A 20,990-nucleotide genomic window follows, 5' to 3' on the forward strand; every position below is an offset into this window, starting at 1 on the left:
TTAAACAGCTGCACTCACTTTGGAAACCAGGACACAAAAGGTAAGACAACCAAAGCTTTTTTCAATCAATAGCAAATGCACAGACACTCTTACCTTACAGATGTAATTGGGCATCAGGGACAAACCCGGAGAAAATCCATCATAAAGGGCATGATGGGAGAGAAAGACAGGCAGAAAGAGACTGTCACTTAAACATGTCTATCTTCTGGACATAAAGAACAATGGCACTCATGGAGTATGGAAAGCAGAACAAAAAAATGATAGCACTGCATATTAAAGTGTTATTCCCTATGCATTACTATGCCGTGTTCTTCAACTCAGAGCATCTTTCAGATCTTTTATTTGCCTCTTAATGTTGCTGAATAAGAAGGTAAGTTCAGTAAGACAAATGCAGTAAAAAAAAGGTTAACAAAGATGGACAGATTATTATAATATTTTTTCATGTAAATCCAATTATCACCCCAGAAGATTAATTCCACTTTGGCAAAATTGATCTCTCATAAATATTTATGGTCTCAAACCATTGAAGCCTATACAATGACAATAACGCATAATTGAATCGTATTCTGCACAACGCCTCCCGGGTGAGACAAATAAAATCACTTCATCTGGGTGCTCCTAACCGAGGCTCTCCACACCACACAGAATCATTGTTGACATCAAGGACGAGAGAGAGAGAGAGAGAGAGAGAGAGAGAGAGAGAGAGGTGCAGATTAGGATCGTTTTCTACAGTTTATCAACATGGAACACTAAGACTAAGATTAGATTCATATTCATATCTAGTGACTGACAGTAACTTGACTTTGATATTGTACTTCATGTTCCTGGTCATACTGTGCAGGATCACAAAGCCAATAAAAAGTGATCTTCAATCAAAATCCAAAGACACCAGACTGCCTCCGACTGTCTTCTTATTTCTGAATGTTATCTTAAGTTATGGCAGCAGAACACTGTGTTGTGTTAATGTCAGGAATATGATGAGGCATGCTGTTATTTGTTGGTTACAAAACAATACATAACAGCATTTCCCAAAGTGCTTCATTCTTGTATATGCTGGCAATTACAATTTCTTATTTAATAACAATAAAAAAAAAAACACGTTGTATCTTGATTCATTTAGAGTTACATTTACTGTTATGGAGCATCCACTACACAGGATCCTATCATCACTCATAGGTACAGAACTCTCACAAGAGCTGCTTTGTTTATTCCTCTTGAAGTTTTTATGTTGCCAAGAAGGAGAAAAGCAACCCCAACAATACTCCTCTTGAATACTTTCTCATGGGTAGAAAATAAAGCTATGACAATAACCATAGGACTGTTACAAAGCGCTGACACCAGAGACTCCTAACAAAAAAGCATCTTGTCACACAGAACCTTTAGGTGCCGTTCCTCCATGCAAGTCCCCAGGTAAGATCTTACCATAGAAAAAACAACATATATAATATAAAACAAAGACATTAAAATAAACATGGGAATTTCTGTTGTATAAAATCAGTGTGTTATGAAAGACACATAAGTAGTCACATTACTTCATGACCAAATTTTTATTAATCATTATGAAAAAAAACTTTTTTCATGCTCATATTCATCCTTACTTAATATTTTTTTAAAGTGTAAATTGACTCATGATCGTGGCCCAGCTAACCTTCTGTATAAACAGTGAATACATATATGGCAGGTCTAAAAGTGAACTGTAAATTTGCATTTGCTGAAGCAGGGCGAAGGGCTTCTAGCACTTACTCATTTTCTCATTTCATTGGTTTGGCAAGCATGCCTTTATTTCAGCATAGGTAATAATGTGCCCCTTAAAATGGCATTTGGTGGAAAGGAAAAGATGACATTACTGTCCCTGTCTGAAACATGCACAATCAAATATACTGGATAAGCTGGATATTATTTTACATTACTATCTTATCATGGTAGAGAAGCAATCTGAAACATGAGAGAGAACTCAGAGACCTATTTTTAGCTCAGTGTTTCAATACTATGAAGCAGTGATGAAAGCAGAATGTGTAATAAAAGAGAAAAGTAGAAGAAGAGAACCTTCAGCCCTTGATTTTTCGCAATGTAAGGCTTTCATAGCAATGATAATTTTTCAGGTATCAGGAAAAAAACATAAAATTGTATTTATTTATTTATTTATTTTAACACAAGACCATTACTCAACCTAACATTATTTACTGAACAATTTAAAGATTTTTAAAGATTAAGTCTCTAACACCTCTAAAGTACGTGGGTATTTGAGCCCTCCTGTTCTTGCCAATGTCCAGGAAACTCCACCCCCAGGATCTAGACTATCCAGAAAATTGCTGGCAGGAGTCCCATCCAAACACAAACAAGCATCAAGACCAAAAGACAGGTTTACAATTTTTTTTTGTTAAGGCCAAGGCTAAAACAATGTCTTTTTCACTATATTCCACATACTTACAGGTTATTTTTAGCTTAGTATATTTATTAACAGGCTAATTGCTTAACCATATTATAATAATTGTCACTGTTGTTTCTAATATATATGTATATATGTATGTATGTATATATATATATATATATATATATATATATATATATATATATATATATATATATATATATATAGAGAGAGAGAGAGAGAGAGAGAGAGAGACAGACAGACAGTGGAGACTCCTTCATGATTTTGACCCATGCCTTTGTTCACATACTTGCTTAAGAATTACTGGATTGCCCAAATAAACTAGACATTGATCTTACATGCTTGCATCTTGTTATTTCTGCACCTCAACCACACACTACAGCAGACTTCACCTAAGATATAGAGAATTATGGTTAGGGTTTGCATAGCTCTCGCAAGTCTGGTAAGCCGCGCCCTCTCTCTATTTGTATGCCAGCATAGACTTGGTGCATTTCCTGCTCTCCGTTGTCTGGGTTGCACCAAGCAAATATGATGGCATCAGGTTTCCATTGGACGGATCAATCTTGCAGTACAAACTATACTGGATGCACTTCCTAAGCCTGATGAGAGAGACAGAGTGAGGTTTGTATTATCACGGCTTACCGGCAGAGCAGTTCAAGGGGCTGAAACCCTTGTCGCATAACAACATCCAAGTCTGGACATCACAGCAGAGTTTTCCAGCCTGCTGAGAAGACGTTTCCATTGCACAGGTACAAGCCTACTCTAGAAATATTTTGGTTATGTCGGCCAAACGCAGTCGGCAAAACACAGGCCACTACACTGAGAGGACAACTGGAGACAGAGGAGTAATAAAGTCTCAATCCACCCCGAAGCACAGGACAGAGAAGATGATCTCTCCAGCCAATCCTAAGAACAAGGCTGACAAGGCAGCCACTCAAGCCAAGCCAAAGCTCAAGGTCAACGAGGCCACTCACATCCAGTCAAGTCAACTTCCAGGTTCTGGTTCGGATGTCATTGTGCCACCTTCCGGCACTGTGGATAATGTCATCGCACCACCTCCTGACTTTGCGGATGACAGTGACACTCCACTTCCTCTCTTCATGGATGATGTCATCGCTACACTTCCAGCAGACATCATTGTCCCGCCACCAGATGAATTTGCAGATGATGTCGACATTTTGCCACCTAACATGTCGGCTGTGATCCCTGAGTCATCGTACCCCTGTCCAGAAAAGCCTGCTGATGATGCAGGCATGCTGATTCCTTGAGACCCTGAACTCCACTCCTGACCAGATGCTGGGATGGTTTCCAGAGTCCTGTGCCTGCCTCCCATTTTTTTTGCAAAGAGAGTTGTTCTGCTTCCGCACTTCACAAACCACGTCGCTCCTCGTCCATGCTCTGTTAAGGACATTGCTCCACCCCCTGCTTCACAGAGGACATGACTACACCTGCCCACTGTGTTAAGGATGTTGCTCTTTTAGGGCAATTGCAGTCTCAGGGGCCCCAAAGTCCCAGGTCCCCTGCTTCAGGGAGCTGCAGCTTAATGAGAAGGTTCTGTTATGAATTCCCATTTCTCCTTTCAATTCTATAAACAGTATTCAAACCTGCTTTTGTGGTTTATGTTTTTGTTTATATAGCAAAAACTGTTGCTTCAGGTCTTGTCTCCACCCGTGTCCCGTGACTGGGTTAGCTCACCAGTTCTGTATTTATTCTGTGTTAGTGTTTACTCATTCACGTTTTTGTCTTGACTTGACAAGGTTTTGACCCACACCCATTTTTTTCAATCAACGTGTTAATAAAAAGTTTCATAAAAAGATTGTTTGAGGTGTTTTACTGCCAACGTTCCTAAGCTGACTAGAAATATTTATAACATTTAAAGTTCAGTTAATAATTTACATTTAGCAATGTGTTAATAGTAAACAGATAATAGAAGTTAACTGATGTTATTTTAGTCATAGACAGAATAAACAGTTCATGCAGGTTGTTTGATTAACATTTAAATAAGCAACTATCTCATGTGTTAGCTCGGTTGCTCTGTTTTTTAATATTAAAGTTTAAGGTTTTGTAATGTTGACTAATCAAGCTAATTAACGTAACTTAAGAAAACAATGTGTTCTTAACTTTCTTTTTAAGTATAAACTGTATTGTCCAGTTACATGGGTTCTTATCATATGTTCCAAATCATAACTGAATTATTGTATTTATAATGTGTTTGCTTCGAGTAAGGAGATCTTTGTTACTAACTATAATATTGAAAGTAGTGTACTGTAGTATACTGTAGTAAGCTGAAACCTAACAACACTGTACATTTGCAGCATCTCAGTGAAATAAGACAAAATGCTCACACAAGCCAAGAAAACTAAAACTAAGATACAGTAAATACATAACCACACTCAATGTCCTGGTAAATTCATGCCTATATACAAAATGCCACTGGGCTCCATCACTCTCAGGCAAATATGTACCAAGTTCTTTCCTTCATGGTACAAACCCTGAGGATTTTAGAGTTTAGTTGAGCGAGTGAGAAGGTGAATGTATTGTGCCTTTAAAACATTTAATTGGACACTAAAGGCCACTCTACCTTTACAGTTTAATTCCCCGGGGTACAAACAAGTCCCGGTACTGTAGCTTTTTTGACAGTAAATCAAAATTCACAGTCATACAGCAAGAGCTAGACTACATCAATTACCTTTTAGCATAAGTACTAAGGCTTTTCAGACTTTTCCAGACTACTTATTATACCAATTGTTTATATGTGATTTTCGGTTGATGGTTTAGGCTATAGGTTTGGAAAAATGTCTCTCTATTTCATTTTGTCCTCCATTATGTCTCCATATTATTGTGATGTTAAAAAGATGTGAGTGTAAATTCAGTTTTAAAATTATATCATTCCATCAATGCTGTTTTTTCACTTTGTGCTGTTCCCACCATTAAGTCCAAAGTGAATCACCAGACTATTTGGTCTACACCACTGTAATCCATTGAAGAAGAAAAAAGTAAACATCACGTTGACTGGTGTTTTGTAACAGTGCAGGATGTGGTGATGCATCATGTACACACAAGCCCACACACACACACAGACACTCACACACACACACACACACACACACACACACACACACACACACACACACACACACACACACACACACACACACACACACACACACACACACAGGCAGAATGCTGCAGAACCTCAGGAGACTTTACACAGGGAGTTCAATAAAGCTGGCCCAATCCCCTACCATGTCACATAGCACCAGCAAGTAGGGATCGAAACTGAGCTTGAAGAAAATATATTGCAAAGAAAATATATTGTAAAGCGTTAAATGGACAGTTTGTGGTATAGAGAGGATACACCTGTACACTGTAGTGGTGTAGTTGTGTAAAACTGACATGCTTATCAAACTACTGGAAACTCCACAGCAACTTAAAATATGAAAAAAAGCTAACCGGCGAACCAGAGGCAATTTATCACTTTTCACTTAATTTTTTGCAAAAAAATAGTGGGGTTCCAGGTTGATAGGTGGTTTCTGGGTACAACCCAGGGATAGGGTGATTCCGAGGAAGTGGAGCAGTACTCGATCCCCTGAGCTCCATCTCTCCCATTGACTTTGATTGCACATTCTGCTCCACATGGTACATTAAGTGAGGCTCCCTCACTCTGCCTCTCAGTGGCTAACCTCATTATTCTTGTCTTGAAGGACTATATAGTAGAGCAGAATGTCCTTTACAACTCTGTAACCTATTTTCTTCTCGCCATCCCAGCCATCATGAGAACTAGCTGGAAACAATGTAATCGAGAACCGAAATTGAATGCAGTACAGTGACTCTGTCTGGTTTTTATTCCCTCCGCACGGATCAGGTTTAGGAAACAAATCTCTGCCCTCTTGTTTTTTTTAAGCTACAGTGTGTGATTTTTATTTTTTTGTTAAAAAATAAAAATCATTATTAATTTTTTATCTTTTTTTTTTTTTTTTTTTTTTTTTACAAAAAACAACATAAAAAAGCCTTCTACATAATTGCCCCCTCCAAAACAACTGGAGAGACCTTCCTGAACTGGTAGACAAAATGACAGAGATAATATTAACTGGGCCCTCGTTTTGTTGACAGATTTAGATGTTGGTGGTCTAAAGTGTTTTTTTTCTCCCATTCATGGAAACTGGTACTGAGGTTTGTTCTCTGAGCAGACATTGTATTACAGTATATCTGCCAGAAAGTGAGAAGCACTTCATGCCTCATTACATCTTCAGTAACCACATTATCCTGGTCAAGGTCACAGTGGCTCTAGAGCCAATCCCAGCAACACAGGGTGTGAGGCTGGAATACACACCTAGAGGTAATTTACTAGAGCGAGTAGCAATCCCCAGTTCACTTATTGGAATGTTTCTGGAAGGTACAAGGATATTAGAGATCCTTCAAGAAACCCATGTGGACACTGGGAGAACAGATAGTACCAAGACCTCTGGATCAAACTGAAATTTTCCTCAAACTCAGCTAAAGCCATCCTTTAAGCTTCCTTCAAGCAGCTTGTATAGAAAATAAAGAAGCATGTTCAGGGGTAGCCTGTCTAATTAATAACTTCCTCTCAAATTAAACACATCTGTTGGTGGATGAAATCAAGAGCGGATTGTGCGAGTCATCTCTACCAGATGGCATCAGAATGCCAGAGTAAAAGGAAAGCCCACTGAGACACGCTAAAGCCACTCATTACTGCAAACATTTTCACATTTCTGCACTTGCCATGTCTGGCTATGGTTCAACTCCAAGTTTTTTACAAGTGCACTCTTATGTACCACACTAACGGACATTGATACATACCAATCAAAAGCAGGATCTGTGTAAGCTCTCTGTAGATCAACTATCCAGGTGGTGATGAATAGCACTTAGTCTGTACAGCTTGATCGATTTGTTCAGATAATTTGCTTTAACAAAAAGCTAGACAATTTCGTTATGTTCTTTACATTCTCATTACTATTTTTTTTAAGTTTTGTCACTGTGTAAGAACACCACTCAGATTGCTTGGTACTGGGCTTAGACAGTAAAGAATCAGTGTGACAGACGCTCAGCTGGGCTTGGCTGGGGTAAACTCAGCAGGGCAGAGAAACTACAATGGAATCAATAGACATGACAACATAGTGGAAGCTGGGAATCCAACGGCCAAGAGAGAAAAAAAACGTTCCCAGACGCAGCAGGCTACAGTTTGAGAGATGGATAATCAAAAGAGCAGTATTCTCAGCTGAATCAAATCCCAGAAGGTGATGTCTATGTCTGTACAGTCTGCACAATACATTATGAGGACAAAAACTGTGACAGCAATATCCCTGCTTTTCTTATTTATTAATTATTTTTAAAAACTACAGTCAGCGAACAACGTAATTAAACAATCAACATAAAGATGTGTGCTCCCACAAGCTGATAAATCTCTGAAACTGTATTGAAGGCACTAAACAAAAAGATATTCCCTTCACTGAGAATTCCTTACTATGATATCTGTCTCTATTCCCTCGAATGTTGACAGAATGCTTTTGCAGATAGTCTGATAACATCCTACACATAACTACATAAACTACATTTATTAATTAATTGCATTCTCCCTATAAAGTCCACACACAGAGCTTTGTTTGCTGCACAGAAGACATCAGAGACTCCTAAACTTGTGAGATTCAGCATAACAAATGAATGCTTGGTCAGCTTGTCCTTCTTACCAGGGGACACGTTTCTATACAGGAAAGCACATCAAATTAACAAAAACTTTGCTATTATTCTTTCAACTCAACAATTCAAAATTGTGATAAAATGCCTGTCGCATATTATGACTTCATGACCTTGCATCTCCTGGCTTCATTAAGTTCACCATTAACTTTCAGCAGGGACGCAGGGACACGGTGGCTTAGTGGTTAGCACGTTCACCTCACACCTCCAGGGTTGGGGGTTCGATTCCCGCCTCCACCTTGTGTGTGTGGAGTTTGCATGTTCTCCCCGTGCCTCGGGGGTTTCCTCCGGGTACTCCGGTTTCCTCCCCTGGTCCAAAGTCATGCATGGTAGGTTGATTGGCATCTCTGGAAAAATTGTCCGTAGTGTGTGATTGCGTGAGTGAATGAGAGTGTGTGTGTGTGCCCTGTGATGGGTTGGCACTCCGTCCAGGGTGTATCCTGCCTTGATGCCCGATGATGCCTGAGATAGGCACAGGCTCCCCGTGACCCGAGGTAGTTCGGATAAGCGGTAGAAGATGAATGAATGAATGAATGAATGAATGAATGAAAACTGTTCAATTAACAAATCTGCAGTGATTAATGTGATAATTACAACTAGGTCTAGTCATGCAGTAATACATTGGCAATATACTAGAATCCTCGTAAATATTTATTTTTAATTTTTAAATCATGCCCTGCTTTTATTTGACGATGTATTACAGCATTAAACAGCACAGTATAAATATCCGCAGGTGCTTGTGTTTAAAGCCCTTGTTCTAGAAACTAAAGCCCTTGTTCTAGAAACTAAGAAAAATCCATTTACCATGGAATCATGAATTTCATGCTTATAAAATCAACTTAGAACACGCATCATCAAACACTGAACATGAATACTTTCCCCATGTGCACACTGACAAACTTTCTGGATTTAAGTCACTGACTTTAAGTGGTCAGCTCTGAATATGGCCTGGATGTGTACACTCGCAACCAAAATTTCCAACCATTATAAGTGATGTTTTTCCCCAAAGATCTGAATATAGCTTTCCCTTTAGTCACTGTTGCTACTGAAAGTCAGCCAGTTGGGCGATCTTCCTAACTGTAGCTCCTGCTGTCCGTGCTCCATGACATATCCTCCTGCTCCAAATTCATAAAGATTGTAGGTCCAGAGCGCTTGTTTAGGGTTCTTATAAATTGCACATAGCAGGAAGCATCTGCATTCATCTAGAACTTTTTCTTTTAGAACTTTCTTCTTTAGTTTAAGAGATACACACAGACAATGAGCACTGTATTAGTGAACACTATACTGAGTAAGGCCTCCATTTGCTCTCGAAACAGACTCAGTCCTCAGTGGCTTTCTGCAATTTACTGAAAACATTCATTTGAGATTCTGGTCCATGATGACATGATTTCATCACACAATTCATGTTGCAAATCTCCTGTTCTACCAAATCTACAAACTGTTCCGTTAAATTCAGAGCTGGTTACTGGGAAGGCCACTGAAGAACTCATTGTAATGTTCAAGAAGCCAGTTTAAGATGACTTTTGCTTGGTGAATTATCTTGCTGGAAGAAGCCATTTAAAGAGAGTAAATTGTGGAGATGAGGGATGCACATGGTTAGCGAAAAATACTCAAATAGACTGTGGCATACAACTGATGATTGATTTGTATTAACATGCCATTAAGTGTGCCAACAAAACCCTCCAAACACTATTACACAACCTACACCAGCCTGGACTACTGACAAAATGCAGGTTGGCCCATTGCTTTACGCATTTGGTGTCATATTCTGACACTACCATCTGGGTGTCTCAACAGAAATCAAGATTCATCAGTCCAGGCTACATTTTTCTAGTCTTCAGCTGGTGAGCCTGTGTTCAATGCAGCGTCAGCTTTCTGTTCTTGGCTGACAGAAGTGGAACCTACCAAGCTTCAGCTGTTATAGCACATCTCCCTCATGGTTTGATGTGCGTTATGAGATGCTTTTCAGTTCACCATAATTGTACAGAGTGGTTATCTGAGTTATGGTAGCCTTTCCGTCAGCTCAACTCATCAACAAGGCATTTCCATCATTCAGGTTAGAAGAAGTCCCAGGTTTTCATTTCATTGATTGTTATAGACTAGATATAACAGTGTATGGAACAGGTAAAGAAAATCTTGAATTTTGAACTGCTGATCTCATTGGATTTTTATGCGATCAGCAGTTACATAAATACTCAAACCAGGCCGTCTGGCAACAGCCAAAATTTCTTTGATTACATTTTGTACTACTATAATAGATGATTAATGGTGAACATTACCTGAAGCTGCTGGCCCGTATCTGCATGATTTTAGGTGCTGCTCTGTTGCCGCATGACTGAATGATTAAATAATTGCATAAAGGTGTAGGTGTACAGGTGTCCCTAATAAAGTGCTCAGTGAGTGTTTACATGTCCTGCTCTACAGTAAGACTGACTACTCTGACAATATTGTCTGACAGACATGTACTGTTCAGCTTAAGCTTGCACTGAATGACCAAATAGATCACTCTGTCTTTCTCTGAAAACCTGCCACTGAAGTCAGAGTCACGTTCACAAGATCTCAATCAACTTCCCGCCTCCGAGACCCAATGTAGAGAGGACTCGACCATCCAGCTGAATCCTCAATTTGCTGGTAATTACTTAAGACTCTGCAGAGGATAAGTAACCGTAAAAATTTAAAAACACTTGTGTGATTTGTGCACAAAAAATACAATATTGAAATCTATATTTAGAAATATTATATGAACATAAATGCTTAATAAGATCACTCAACAGCATGTCTGTAAACAGGAGACTCATGGCGGATATTCAGAGAGATTCAGTCATACTTTGAAGATTGAATCAGCTCCGTCGGTAACTACACGCATGCAGATGTGCACATACACACACACACACCCACACACACACTGCAGGTACTGTGAGAAAGACTGTGACTGCAGGTACTGTGAGAAACAAGGCTCAGTAATTAGTAAACCTCCTCTGGCTTCTCAAACATATCAAAAAGCTTTAGCGTTGTCTACTTTCCAGCAAAAGTTCCACAATGACATAAGGATCCCCAGCAGTTAGTGGCTATTAGAGATAAGTACATTTATAGTGATCCAGTGGTGAAATGTAAACCATTAAAGCAAGAGCAACTAGAGTTTCTGATGATAAAATCATGTTTGATACAAAACTGTCTAGTGTAAGTAATTGCATAATCACCTCAACAGATCATCACTCAATGTTGCCAAAAATGTAGGTCTTTTATTGTTTTTAATTTTGCAAAATAAGTCAGTGTGTCGCTCCAGGGTACATATCACAGATTATGCTGTTCACACTTTATATTAATGAAGCTGGATAAAAGCTGAGCAACTCTTTCTTCAGCACAGACTGCACAATGATGATTTGCTAGGGTTGATAAAGTAGGACATATTGGATTTACAAACTGCCTCTATAAATTATTAAATGTAATGTTAAATTCAACTCTAAAAAACTGCCTTTGGTTACAGCTTCATATTATTCACTCGAAAAAAAAAATCTGTGTATAAGACTATATTCATGCTTTTCTCTAATCTTGATTAAAGCAAAGAAATTAATTTAAAAAAAAAATCATTTATATTCTATCCAACAGTATGGTATAAATTATTTAGGTTATTTGTATTATGGAGTTGTGATTGGTGACGGTGAATACAAAAGCTACAATGAGTTCTCTCAACTCAATTGGCTTTTTCTAAAAGCATTATTGTGATTTGTTCTCATTTTATTAGTTAAAATAAACTGAAAAATAAATTATTTAAAATACTGTCTGTTAATCTGAAAATAAAGTAACAAATAGGAAAGTTAGATATTTAAATCTGGACCTGTCAAAGAGTTGTAAGACAAAGGGTTAATCAGTGTGAGTCAATTAAATTTACTGTAAATAAAGTGCATAATTTCTATTTCTTGTTTTTGACAAAATGCCTCCTTTCTCTAGCTTTTCAAAGAGGCTACTTTTGCAATATTGCTCATCTTGAGTGAGGAAATAATCTTTACCATAAAACAAGGGATTGAATCAAATCTTTGAATCTTTGAGAGTGTAGGACTTTCTTTTTTTTTCAAAACAAAAAGGCATTTCTTCAAAGCATTGATATATTCAGGGATTCATCTTTTATTTAAAAAAGAAATCCTACAAGCTTATAAAATCCTAGTGTCCTATATTACTCATGGATGAGTCAGGGGACCTAATGTGTGTAAAATGAGTGTCAGGTTCATTCTCTCAAAAAAATCATCTCTTGTAATGAGTAAATGGATTGTAAATTGACTTAAAAAGCAATTACAGGCATAAAGATAAGTAGCGTGACAGAACTTTTCAGTTTGTGCTCAATATAACCTTGATGTGTTTGCTTATTTAAGCAGAGCAGGGTCTTAGACATAGTTTAAAGCAAAGCCAAAAGGTGAAATTGAAGACCATGTTGTGGTTGGCAGTGCTCATTAAACTGAGCTAACATGTTAGACTTAGCGATGTTTGTATACAAAATCTATGCAAAGAGTAGAAAGTGAAGGACTTATTTGCCCATGAAAAGGCTTCTAGACCTCAGATGATTACATTCATCCACATTCCAACTTAAAGAGGGTCATGAGTGAAATAACTTCTCAGGAGGAGTTTCTGTATATCTTTATGTCCTTAGGCACAAGTGTTTCCCGGTCATTCCCCCTGAGTCCTACTGCACAGTGCTGAATATTTTGGTACATTTTCTTGCTCTACCACACCCAGACGAATGATAAGGAGAGTACAGAGAAAAATAAAACACAAAGGAAATTATTTGCTTAATAAAAAGCAATATGTAGCAAACTATTTTTTAAATTGTGCAGTATGGTATTAGCAGTGATATAACAATAATGTAATATGTGTAATATGTTAATATTATCATATGCAGGAGAAGAGTTTACACACTACAGTACAAAGATAACATGCAATATGAGTATCTGTCTGGCTTGCACGTTGTGCATAGATATTTAGTATTTTTAAGGCTGGGGAAAAAATTGTTTTGAAATCTTTGTGCATGTCTAAATACTACAGAACCATCTGCTACATGTATTTGCATGTCAGAATTAATGAATTTTAGTTTATGTCCTAATAAGAATCGTGCTGGTGAGTTACATAATTATAATTACATTAAATTATTAATAAGTAAATTGCCCTGCAAACTGTAGAATACTCCCTGCTATAACAGAAAAAATGACAGTCCAAAAAAATCAGACTAATAATAATATAGATGTTTATAAGACAGATTAGATAACTGAGGGAAATCAGTAAAGCACTAAAACACGGGTTTACTGAAGAGGGTCTTGGATTAACCCCATATCCTGCACATTTTAGAACTGGCTCCCAAAAAAAAAAAAAAAAAAAGCCTTCCCCTTACATTTTAATTCATTTTAATGCACAGGTTCCCAGTCGAGTTTCTGGAGTACCCTCTGTACTGCCCCTGTCCATGCACAGGTTCCTAGCCCTGGTCCTGAAGTACCCTCTGTACTGCCCCTGTCCATGCACAGGTTCCTAGCCCTGGTCCTGAAGTACCCTCTGTACTGCCCCTGTCCATGCACAGGTTCCTAGCCCTGGTCCTGGAGTACCCTCTGTACTGCTCCACGTAAAACGTGTGATTTAATCGAAAAGATATAAGAAACCCGTGGTCTAGCAATTAAGAAAGGTCACGTGACTAACTATTTGTCTGCTTTTGACAAACGCAGCTGTAGAAAGTTCACGTCAGGGTGAGTGAAACTCATCAACCGGCTCTAATTCTAACGCTCATTATCCCTCATTCTCAACGCACAACAGAAATAAAAGCCACATAATAAAAAAGGAGCGGAAGTCCGCGTCTCACCGTCGGAGTCCTTGAAAGGACGATGGCCACGACATCCTGGATTTTTTTAGACCGGGGCGACCGCCAGTGTCCACAGCGTACGTGTGCTCCATCGTCCTCGGACTGAGGTATCTTTCGTTGTCCGAGAAGCCGCGCTGTCTCACTCGGTGGCTCTTCCGCGATCCGTGGCACTGCTGAGACTGGAGCTGAACCTGAACGTGAACCTGAGCCTGAGATTGAGGCTGAACAGCCGCTTGGTCCTGTTGTCTCCACAGATGTTTGGGAGCTTGAACATTTTCCCCGCTGCTGGGAGCGAGGCACGGAGCCTTCACCCCGCAACCGGCATCCATACCCGCGCTCTTATATATAGAAATAATATATAACACACACACACACACACACACACACACACACACACACACAACTTATCCGAGGCTCCTAAAGTAACTTACTGTCAGTTCCACAAAGTTAGGGACCCCTTTTATGTCCTTTTATGGTCACAAATGTAAACAAAGCCACTTTACACTGAAACATAGCTGCTTATAAATAACACTAAACTATTCTTCACCGCCTTTAATTTCCTCTTCAAGCGCCTAAAAGAATATTTATTCGTCATATTTTAACGTTTCAATCCTATTTGACTACGAGTTTCTTTCTACAGGCTTTTCGAAGTCCGTATAATCACCCAGCGTTTACAGCTTGTATAACTAGTGAACAGGAGCTCGCTTGCCTATAAAACCTTGGCCACGCCCACTTCAACCAAGCTGCGCCCATGAGCAGCTCCCTTCCCAGGCTAACACCTCGGATCCACCTACTAGGTAAGCTTCCACACACCATTCATGCTATTGTCTGAAAAGGCTGGTGTGACGTTTTTTTTAGCAAAGCAAAACAATTCTTAACATGCACATGCCAGTGAATGATGTACAGAGTTCAGTCTTTATTGTCACATGTCTTCAGGATACAAAGTATACAAATACTACTGAATTCCTGTCTTACAATAACATGCCCTTTTAACTAACACCTATGACCTAAACCACAACATGACAACCGGAGAAGACACTTGCAAATGTGCAGAGGGTACTGGGCATGATTGAGACTAGTGCATATAATATAAATACAGCAGATTACAGTGTAGGGCAAGTAGTGTTACAGAGGTACATGGAGGATTTGAGGGGCAGATAAGATGGGTTGAGTACGGTGGGTTAGAATTGCTGCATCATTGCTCCAAAATCCATGGTACAAACCTCAGTTCAGCTGTATGTCTGAAGTGTCATATGTTCTCCCTGTTAATTCATGCTTTTCTGCGTGTACAGGCTACTACGTGTGAATGAGTGTGACCAGTGTTCCTGGGATACAGTAAGCTCTGAATGTACCATGACCTTGACCAGGAAAAAGCATATAAGACACATACGATTCATTTATTCATTCATCTTCTGGGTAATATAGGAGCCGTTTTTGTTTTGTTTTTTGCTTTCGGAACAATGGACATGAGGCAGTGATTCTGACCCTGGATGGGACACACTATTCACATGTTAATGCCTATTTTTTTGGAGGTGTAAATCCACAAAGGCAGTAACACAGTTGCCTCACTATCCACTGCATTTTCATGCTACAGAAGATAAACGAATACACTACTGCCACTGCTGCTGTGGTTATAGTATAATGCTACATTTAAGATTATTAGGACGGAGCCATAAATTAGTGTCAGTACACATATTATTTGTTAAGTACTCCAGGTTGCCATGTCAGTTCATTTAATGGTGCAATCCATCAAGTTAGGGTTTCCTCTCAACACAGGTGACAGGTGCTGATACTTTCCTGTAGGTGTAAAATCCAAACCGTAATCTGACAGAAAGTGCTGAAGCACAAAATTTTGCTCGCCCTGACCATGAAATTGCATTTGATGATAAATCTGTTCACCGGTCTTCCGTTCTCCTTATCAAATTTTCAGTCAGACCTCATTATCTTTTACTTCCTCTGTTCAAGCATAGCATGAAACCTAACAACTGTGAGACTGACTTTCAAACATCTAAAACCACCACGAAGATTAACCTAATAGGTGCCTAACATGTATAGTATATACGTATCTATATTAAAATTCCGCTTCTAAACTCATATCAATATATCACATGACCCCACACTATACGTACAGTACAACATAACAGGTCATATTCATTTACACAACATTGTTCCACACATCAACTTAAGAACATCAATAGGTGCATGTATACTTTCCAAATTATGAACACAAGCTCATTTATGATTTGAATACTAATGTATTTCCCCATTATTATCAAAAGATCAAACTACATAGATTTGCTAGTGTATGAGGTTACAACATATAGAAAAAATCAATCATTTATTCAGGGTCAGTTTCAACATTCATTAACAGCTGATTGCAGTCCTGTCTTGAGGGTATTCTGGAATTGAGTATGCTTTATCAGTAGAGCTGCATCATTCTACCTAGTGAAATAATGAGTTTGCATTTAATGAGAGCGCACATAAACATGTATTAGACATACCCTTACATTTTGAAATCAGCCTCTACCATAATCTTTAGAATTAAACCTGTGACCTGAAATGGCATCTGAGATTTATTTTTGTAATAAAATTGAGTTGAAAAGTTACCCGACATTACCCGCTGCCAGTCCTGACCACAGCTCTCTCCTACTCCTTGTGGATACCCTTACTCTAAAAGGTCAGCATCAAAAGCTTCATGCTAATACAACAATCCATGCCGTCACACATCTCACAGATTACTAACTACTGTATCAAAGAGGAGTGACACGTTGTGACTCGAGGGACCTGCATAAAGCTATGTTGTATTCTGAGTCCACTGTTGTTTTCCCCACTACTAAAATGGATGTTTTGTCATTAATATGATATTGACCGGGAAAATGGTGAGTGAGAACAAGAAGTTGATGCTCTTTTGGTTTTAGGAGCTAACAACAAAACTGTTGTCCCTTATGTTTAAGATCATTTACATGTTTTATCCTGTTAAACATTATTGTGAGTGGGCTAGCAATAGATACAACATGACATCTCACAGAAATGACACATTCGAACATATGATCGCTAAACACATCACAAATATATTAAATATAAACACATTTGCTGTGTTTCAGGGATTAGATTCTCTTTAATAAAATGAATAATTTACCTATACCACTGATATTGGTACTGATAAAAATACCGGCTGGTTCAAACGCTGCATATCTTGTCTGTTGCAAGCAGATGGCAAAGCATACATCTCCGGTGTATTTCAGACCATATGCCAAAGAGGCAAACTGTTCTTGCACATAGCTTAGCATCTGATTGACAGCTCTCAGTCTCTAGATGGAACACATGCCACTTATCTCGTTTATTTGACATGAACTCCAACAATAACAAATTGTTGTTTTGACAGGAATGCCTCTTCCTCCTAACCTTCACAGCTCAGTTGACAGTGGACACTTTCGACTAAGCTAATGCCACGGACTACTCAAATTCAGCGTGGCAGAGCTGCTACGGTATTCACATCATGACCCAAATTACAAACACAGAACTCATTATTAATGGCGTAATGGTGTAATCATGCTTCTGAGCTAAGCATCGCTCATTTGTGAGATTCATTTTACACGGCAAATCCGAATGCAAGCACGAGTTCAAAGCTGTTGTTCACACAGATCAGACCAAGGAAAGCTCATCCGGAAAAGAAGCATTTCAAACGTAAGCATGAAATTAGTTTTATAACTCGAATTAGTTGCTACACAAGGGTACAAATCTTCACACCAATGTTTGACATTGTTGTAACGTCAACTAAATCTGCACTGACAACTTTATTTTATATATGACATCAGTCGGAATAAAATGTATGGGATGGCAAAGAAACCAACAAGGTCAAAGTATACAGTAAATTTAGCAACATGGATTAGTGGAGACAGTTTCTGCATTATTATGGTTCCTTCAAATGAAACAAACATCTCAGATGTTGCTTTGGTTTCTCAAATAGGTACAATTCCCCTGTCAGAAACCAAAACAAAACCTGAACAAAAGCTTGGTGAATAAAGGATAAGCTGCAAACAGTACCTGCTGTTCTCTGCAGAGGTGATGGCGATGAGCGGTGGAGCTCTCAGGGGGAGGCTGGTGGGTCGCGGCTGTGCCGTCTCTGTCTCTGGCCTTCTCTCGCAGTAGTACTGCTCAGCCTGGCGGAAGGCCAGTGGCGGCAGCTGCACACTGCGACACGAGAGCCTCCGCACTGTGAAGGGCTCAAAGCAGGTGAGCGAACATCCGTCAGGAGACAAGGAGGAGTCCGACACCTGAGCAAAACATGGTCAGAGTGGGAGATGTTCTTCAGGGGTTTTTTATTTCTGGGGACATTTTTATGCAGATATTTGTTTGAAAGTCATGACCAGGGTTTCATTTATTTTGTCTTTCTTCTCTGTAGGAATAATTCAGAAACCTACAACTAATAAACAAATATATTAAATTAGTCACTATCTTATTGATTGATAAGATTGATTGTTTGTCTGCAATAATAGTAACATTATTCTATATAGACAAGGAAATTATTTAACTATAAATCTGTTCACTATAACTCTTCACCCTCCTGCCATCTGGAAAAAGCTACCGAAGCATTCGGGCCCTCACGACCAGACTGTAACAGTTTCTTCCCACAAGCCATCAGACTTCTCAATAACTGAACTGTACTATACTGACCACAACATACACACACATCTGTATGGACTGCATAGACCCTCACAAAACACACACACTGACACATCATACTGTTTACATGCTGCTTACAATCCATCAAACTGTTTACATGCTGTTTTGCACACTTTTTCTGCTGTTTTTGCACAATCTGTCCCAACATTTCAGCCGTTTTTGCACATATTGTACAATATCTCAGCCATGTCGCACATACTATACAATATTTCAGTCATTTGCTGTTTTTTGCACAATTCTATATATTATCCCAAGGACCTGCTGCTAAGAAACTGTGTTCATTCTAATGTTACTGCACGAAATATTGTTTGAACATTCAGTATTCACACACAGTATATACACTGGTCGGTCGGTGCTGTTTCTGTTACTGTTTACTGTTCATTGTCTTTTGTGTATTGCATTTTTTGTACTTTTTGTATTGTCTTGTAACTTTGTGTCTGCACTGTCTTTTGTCCTGCACTGTCTTTTGTCCTGCACTGTCTTTTGTCCTGCACTGTCTTTTGTCCACTCACTGTCTTGTCTGTCTTGTTTGTCTTGTCCTGCACTGTTTGCACCAGGTTGCACAGTTGCACTTTATGTGGCTAAGACTACTTACAGGTCTTTAGCCCTGTCTTTGTTTTATGTAGCACCTTGATCCTGGAGAAACGTTGTCTCATTTCACTGTGTCTCATTTCACTGTGCAACAGCTATATATGGTTGAAATGACAATAAAAGCTTCTTGACTTCACTTGACTTGTATATTTTGAATAAAAATGTGTACATATTAGATCAATAACAGACAGTTAACTAAACACTAGGACTACGTAACTTGCTAGCTTGTAGTACTAGAAGCTCTACATAGACATGTACTACAATTACATACATTTTATGCCTTTCAACACACTCTAAGAAATTCTGATCAAGTTGGTTAGCTGAAAAGAATTTACCACAACGATATAGGTATTTTCGATGTGACATTTACTAACAAAAGTTTCAGTTCAAAAATCAGTTTGCATATGTTGTCTTGTAAACTCTTGAGCAAAAAGAAAAACACAGCTCTATCGTATTAAATTCTATTGTTCTACAGGTTTAAAAAATATCAGAAATTTATCAGCCTTGTGAGAGGCTAAACATTTTCTAAGAAACAACAAAAGGAATAAAGTGACAGATCACATCTGTTCCCCATTCTGATGTCAGAACTGAAGTTCTTGCAGCAGGTACAAATTTACTGATGTTCTTATTGATGTGGACAGTGTGTGTGTGTGTGTGTGTGTGTGTGTGTGTGTGTGTGTGTGTGTGTGTGTCTGCAGATGTAACAGAAGAATATATATAAATGATGATGTTTTGCAGCATAAATGTTTTCTGTAAAACTTGTTGTGACTCAGCTGTGACTTGCAAATGTGAGGCTTATAAATTCATGAAGCATCTCTCTATACAAAATACAAATGTATACATATTTCTTGTCATTCTAATGCCTAGTCATAACAGGATGAAAAACAGGGTTCTGTTGATCCCTTTTTTTCTAACAGTATAATATGCCTGGCTGAATAATGTTGTTTTTGTCTGGTGCGCTCTTCATATTTGATGTATGAACAATTCAATTTTCTTTAGAATTCGACCAGAGACGTGAAATACAGTGAAATATACATATATATTATTTGGCATGTATCATGGAATTGCTTAGAAATACAAACAGACTTCACTTTTAAAGGTATGTTAAAATCATATTTAGTTGTGCCATATTGATGATAGTTTTATTAACAATTATTAATTGTATTACACCGGTTTTGGTCTGTTACTGTATATCAGACAAAACTATGCTGTTTTCACCCAGGAGCTCAATTGAAACGCCTTTCTCCTTCCAGAAATGTTAAATCAACATCTCTTTACAGAAAACCTATTTAACTTTGTTCATTTATAGAACATTATTAATCTCTTTAGTGTTAGCTTTAGATTATCGAGATCCACTATACAAATCTCGGAATGAGTCACGAAATAGAATCACAAATCAGAGTCAGCTCATCAAGGCTGTGGGATAAAGAGTAAAAGAGTTTTTTTTTTTACTTTAGTCAGTGCTCCCTGGACAGGAATGAATTGAAAAAATGCAATTTAGGGGAAGGGTTGTAAGTGTGCGTGAAGGCTGGGCAATAAGGTTACAATAAGATGGGCGATAGGGGGCCGTTATCATTTTGTCACTTCTTGTAGCATGTGATACAAGCTGCTTACACTCACTAATATCATCAACAAGCTCCTTCCAATCTTTATTTTTCTTTGTACGCATTTAATAAGATGTCAGATTTGACAAGATGACAGAAAAGGTTTTAACCTTCACCGTAACTAAACATTTGGTGTTTGCCACTTCAGTGATGTCATAATGCC

At 38.5% G+C, this 20,990-nt stretch overlaps 1 protein-coding gene across 3 annotated transcripts in view; it reads right to left on the bottom strand.

Moving 5' to 3' along the window:
• pde4d (phosphodiesterase 4D, cAMP-specific) overlaps positions 1–20,990 on the bottom strand; it is a 152,034-nt gene that overhangs the window by 114,108 nt on the left and 16,936 nt on the right. For 2 of the 3 annotated variants that reach the window (XM_060880828.1, XM_060880829.1), the window contains exon 3: positions 17,994–18,223. In XM_060880828.1, the coding sequence (XP_060736811.1) occupies positions 17,994–18,223 (230 nt within the window). Of the gene's footprint in view, positions 1–13,946; positions 14,327–17,993; positions 18,224–20,990 lie in introns of those variants that run through there. The other variant, XM_060880827.1, reaches the window with a different exon arrangement.

Source organism: Tachysurus vachellii, chromosome 11, assembly GCF_030014155.1.
Source record: "Tachysurus vachellii isolate PV-2020 chromosome 11, HZAU_Pvac_v1, whole genome shotgun sequence".
Lineage (NCBI taxonomy): Eukaryota > Metazoa > Chordata > Actinopteri > Siluriformes > Bagridae > Tachysurus > Tachysurus vachellii.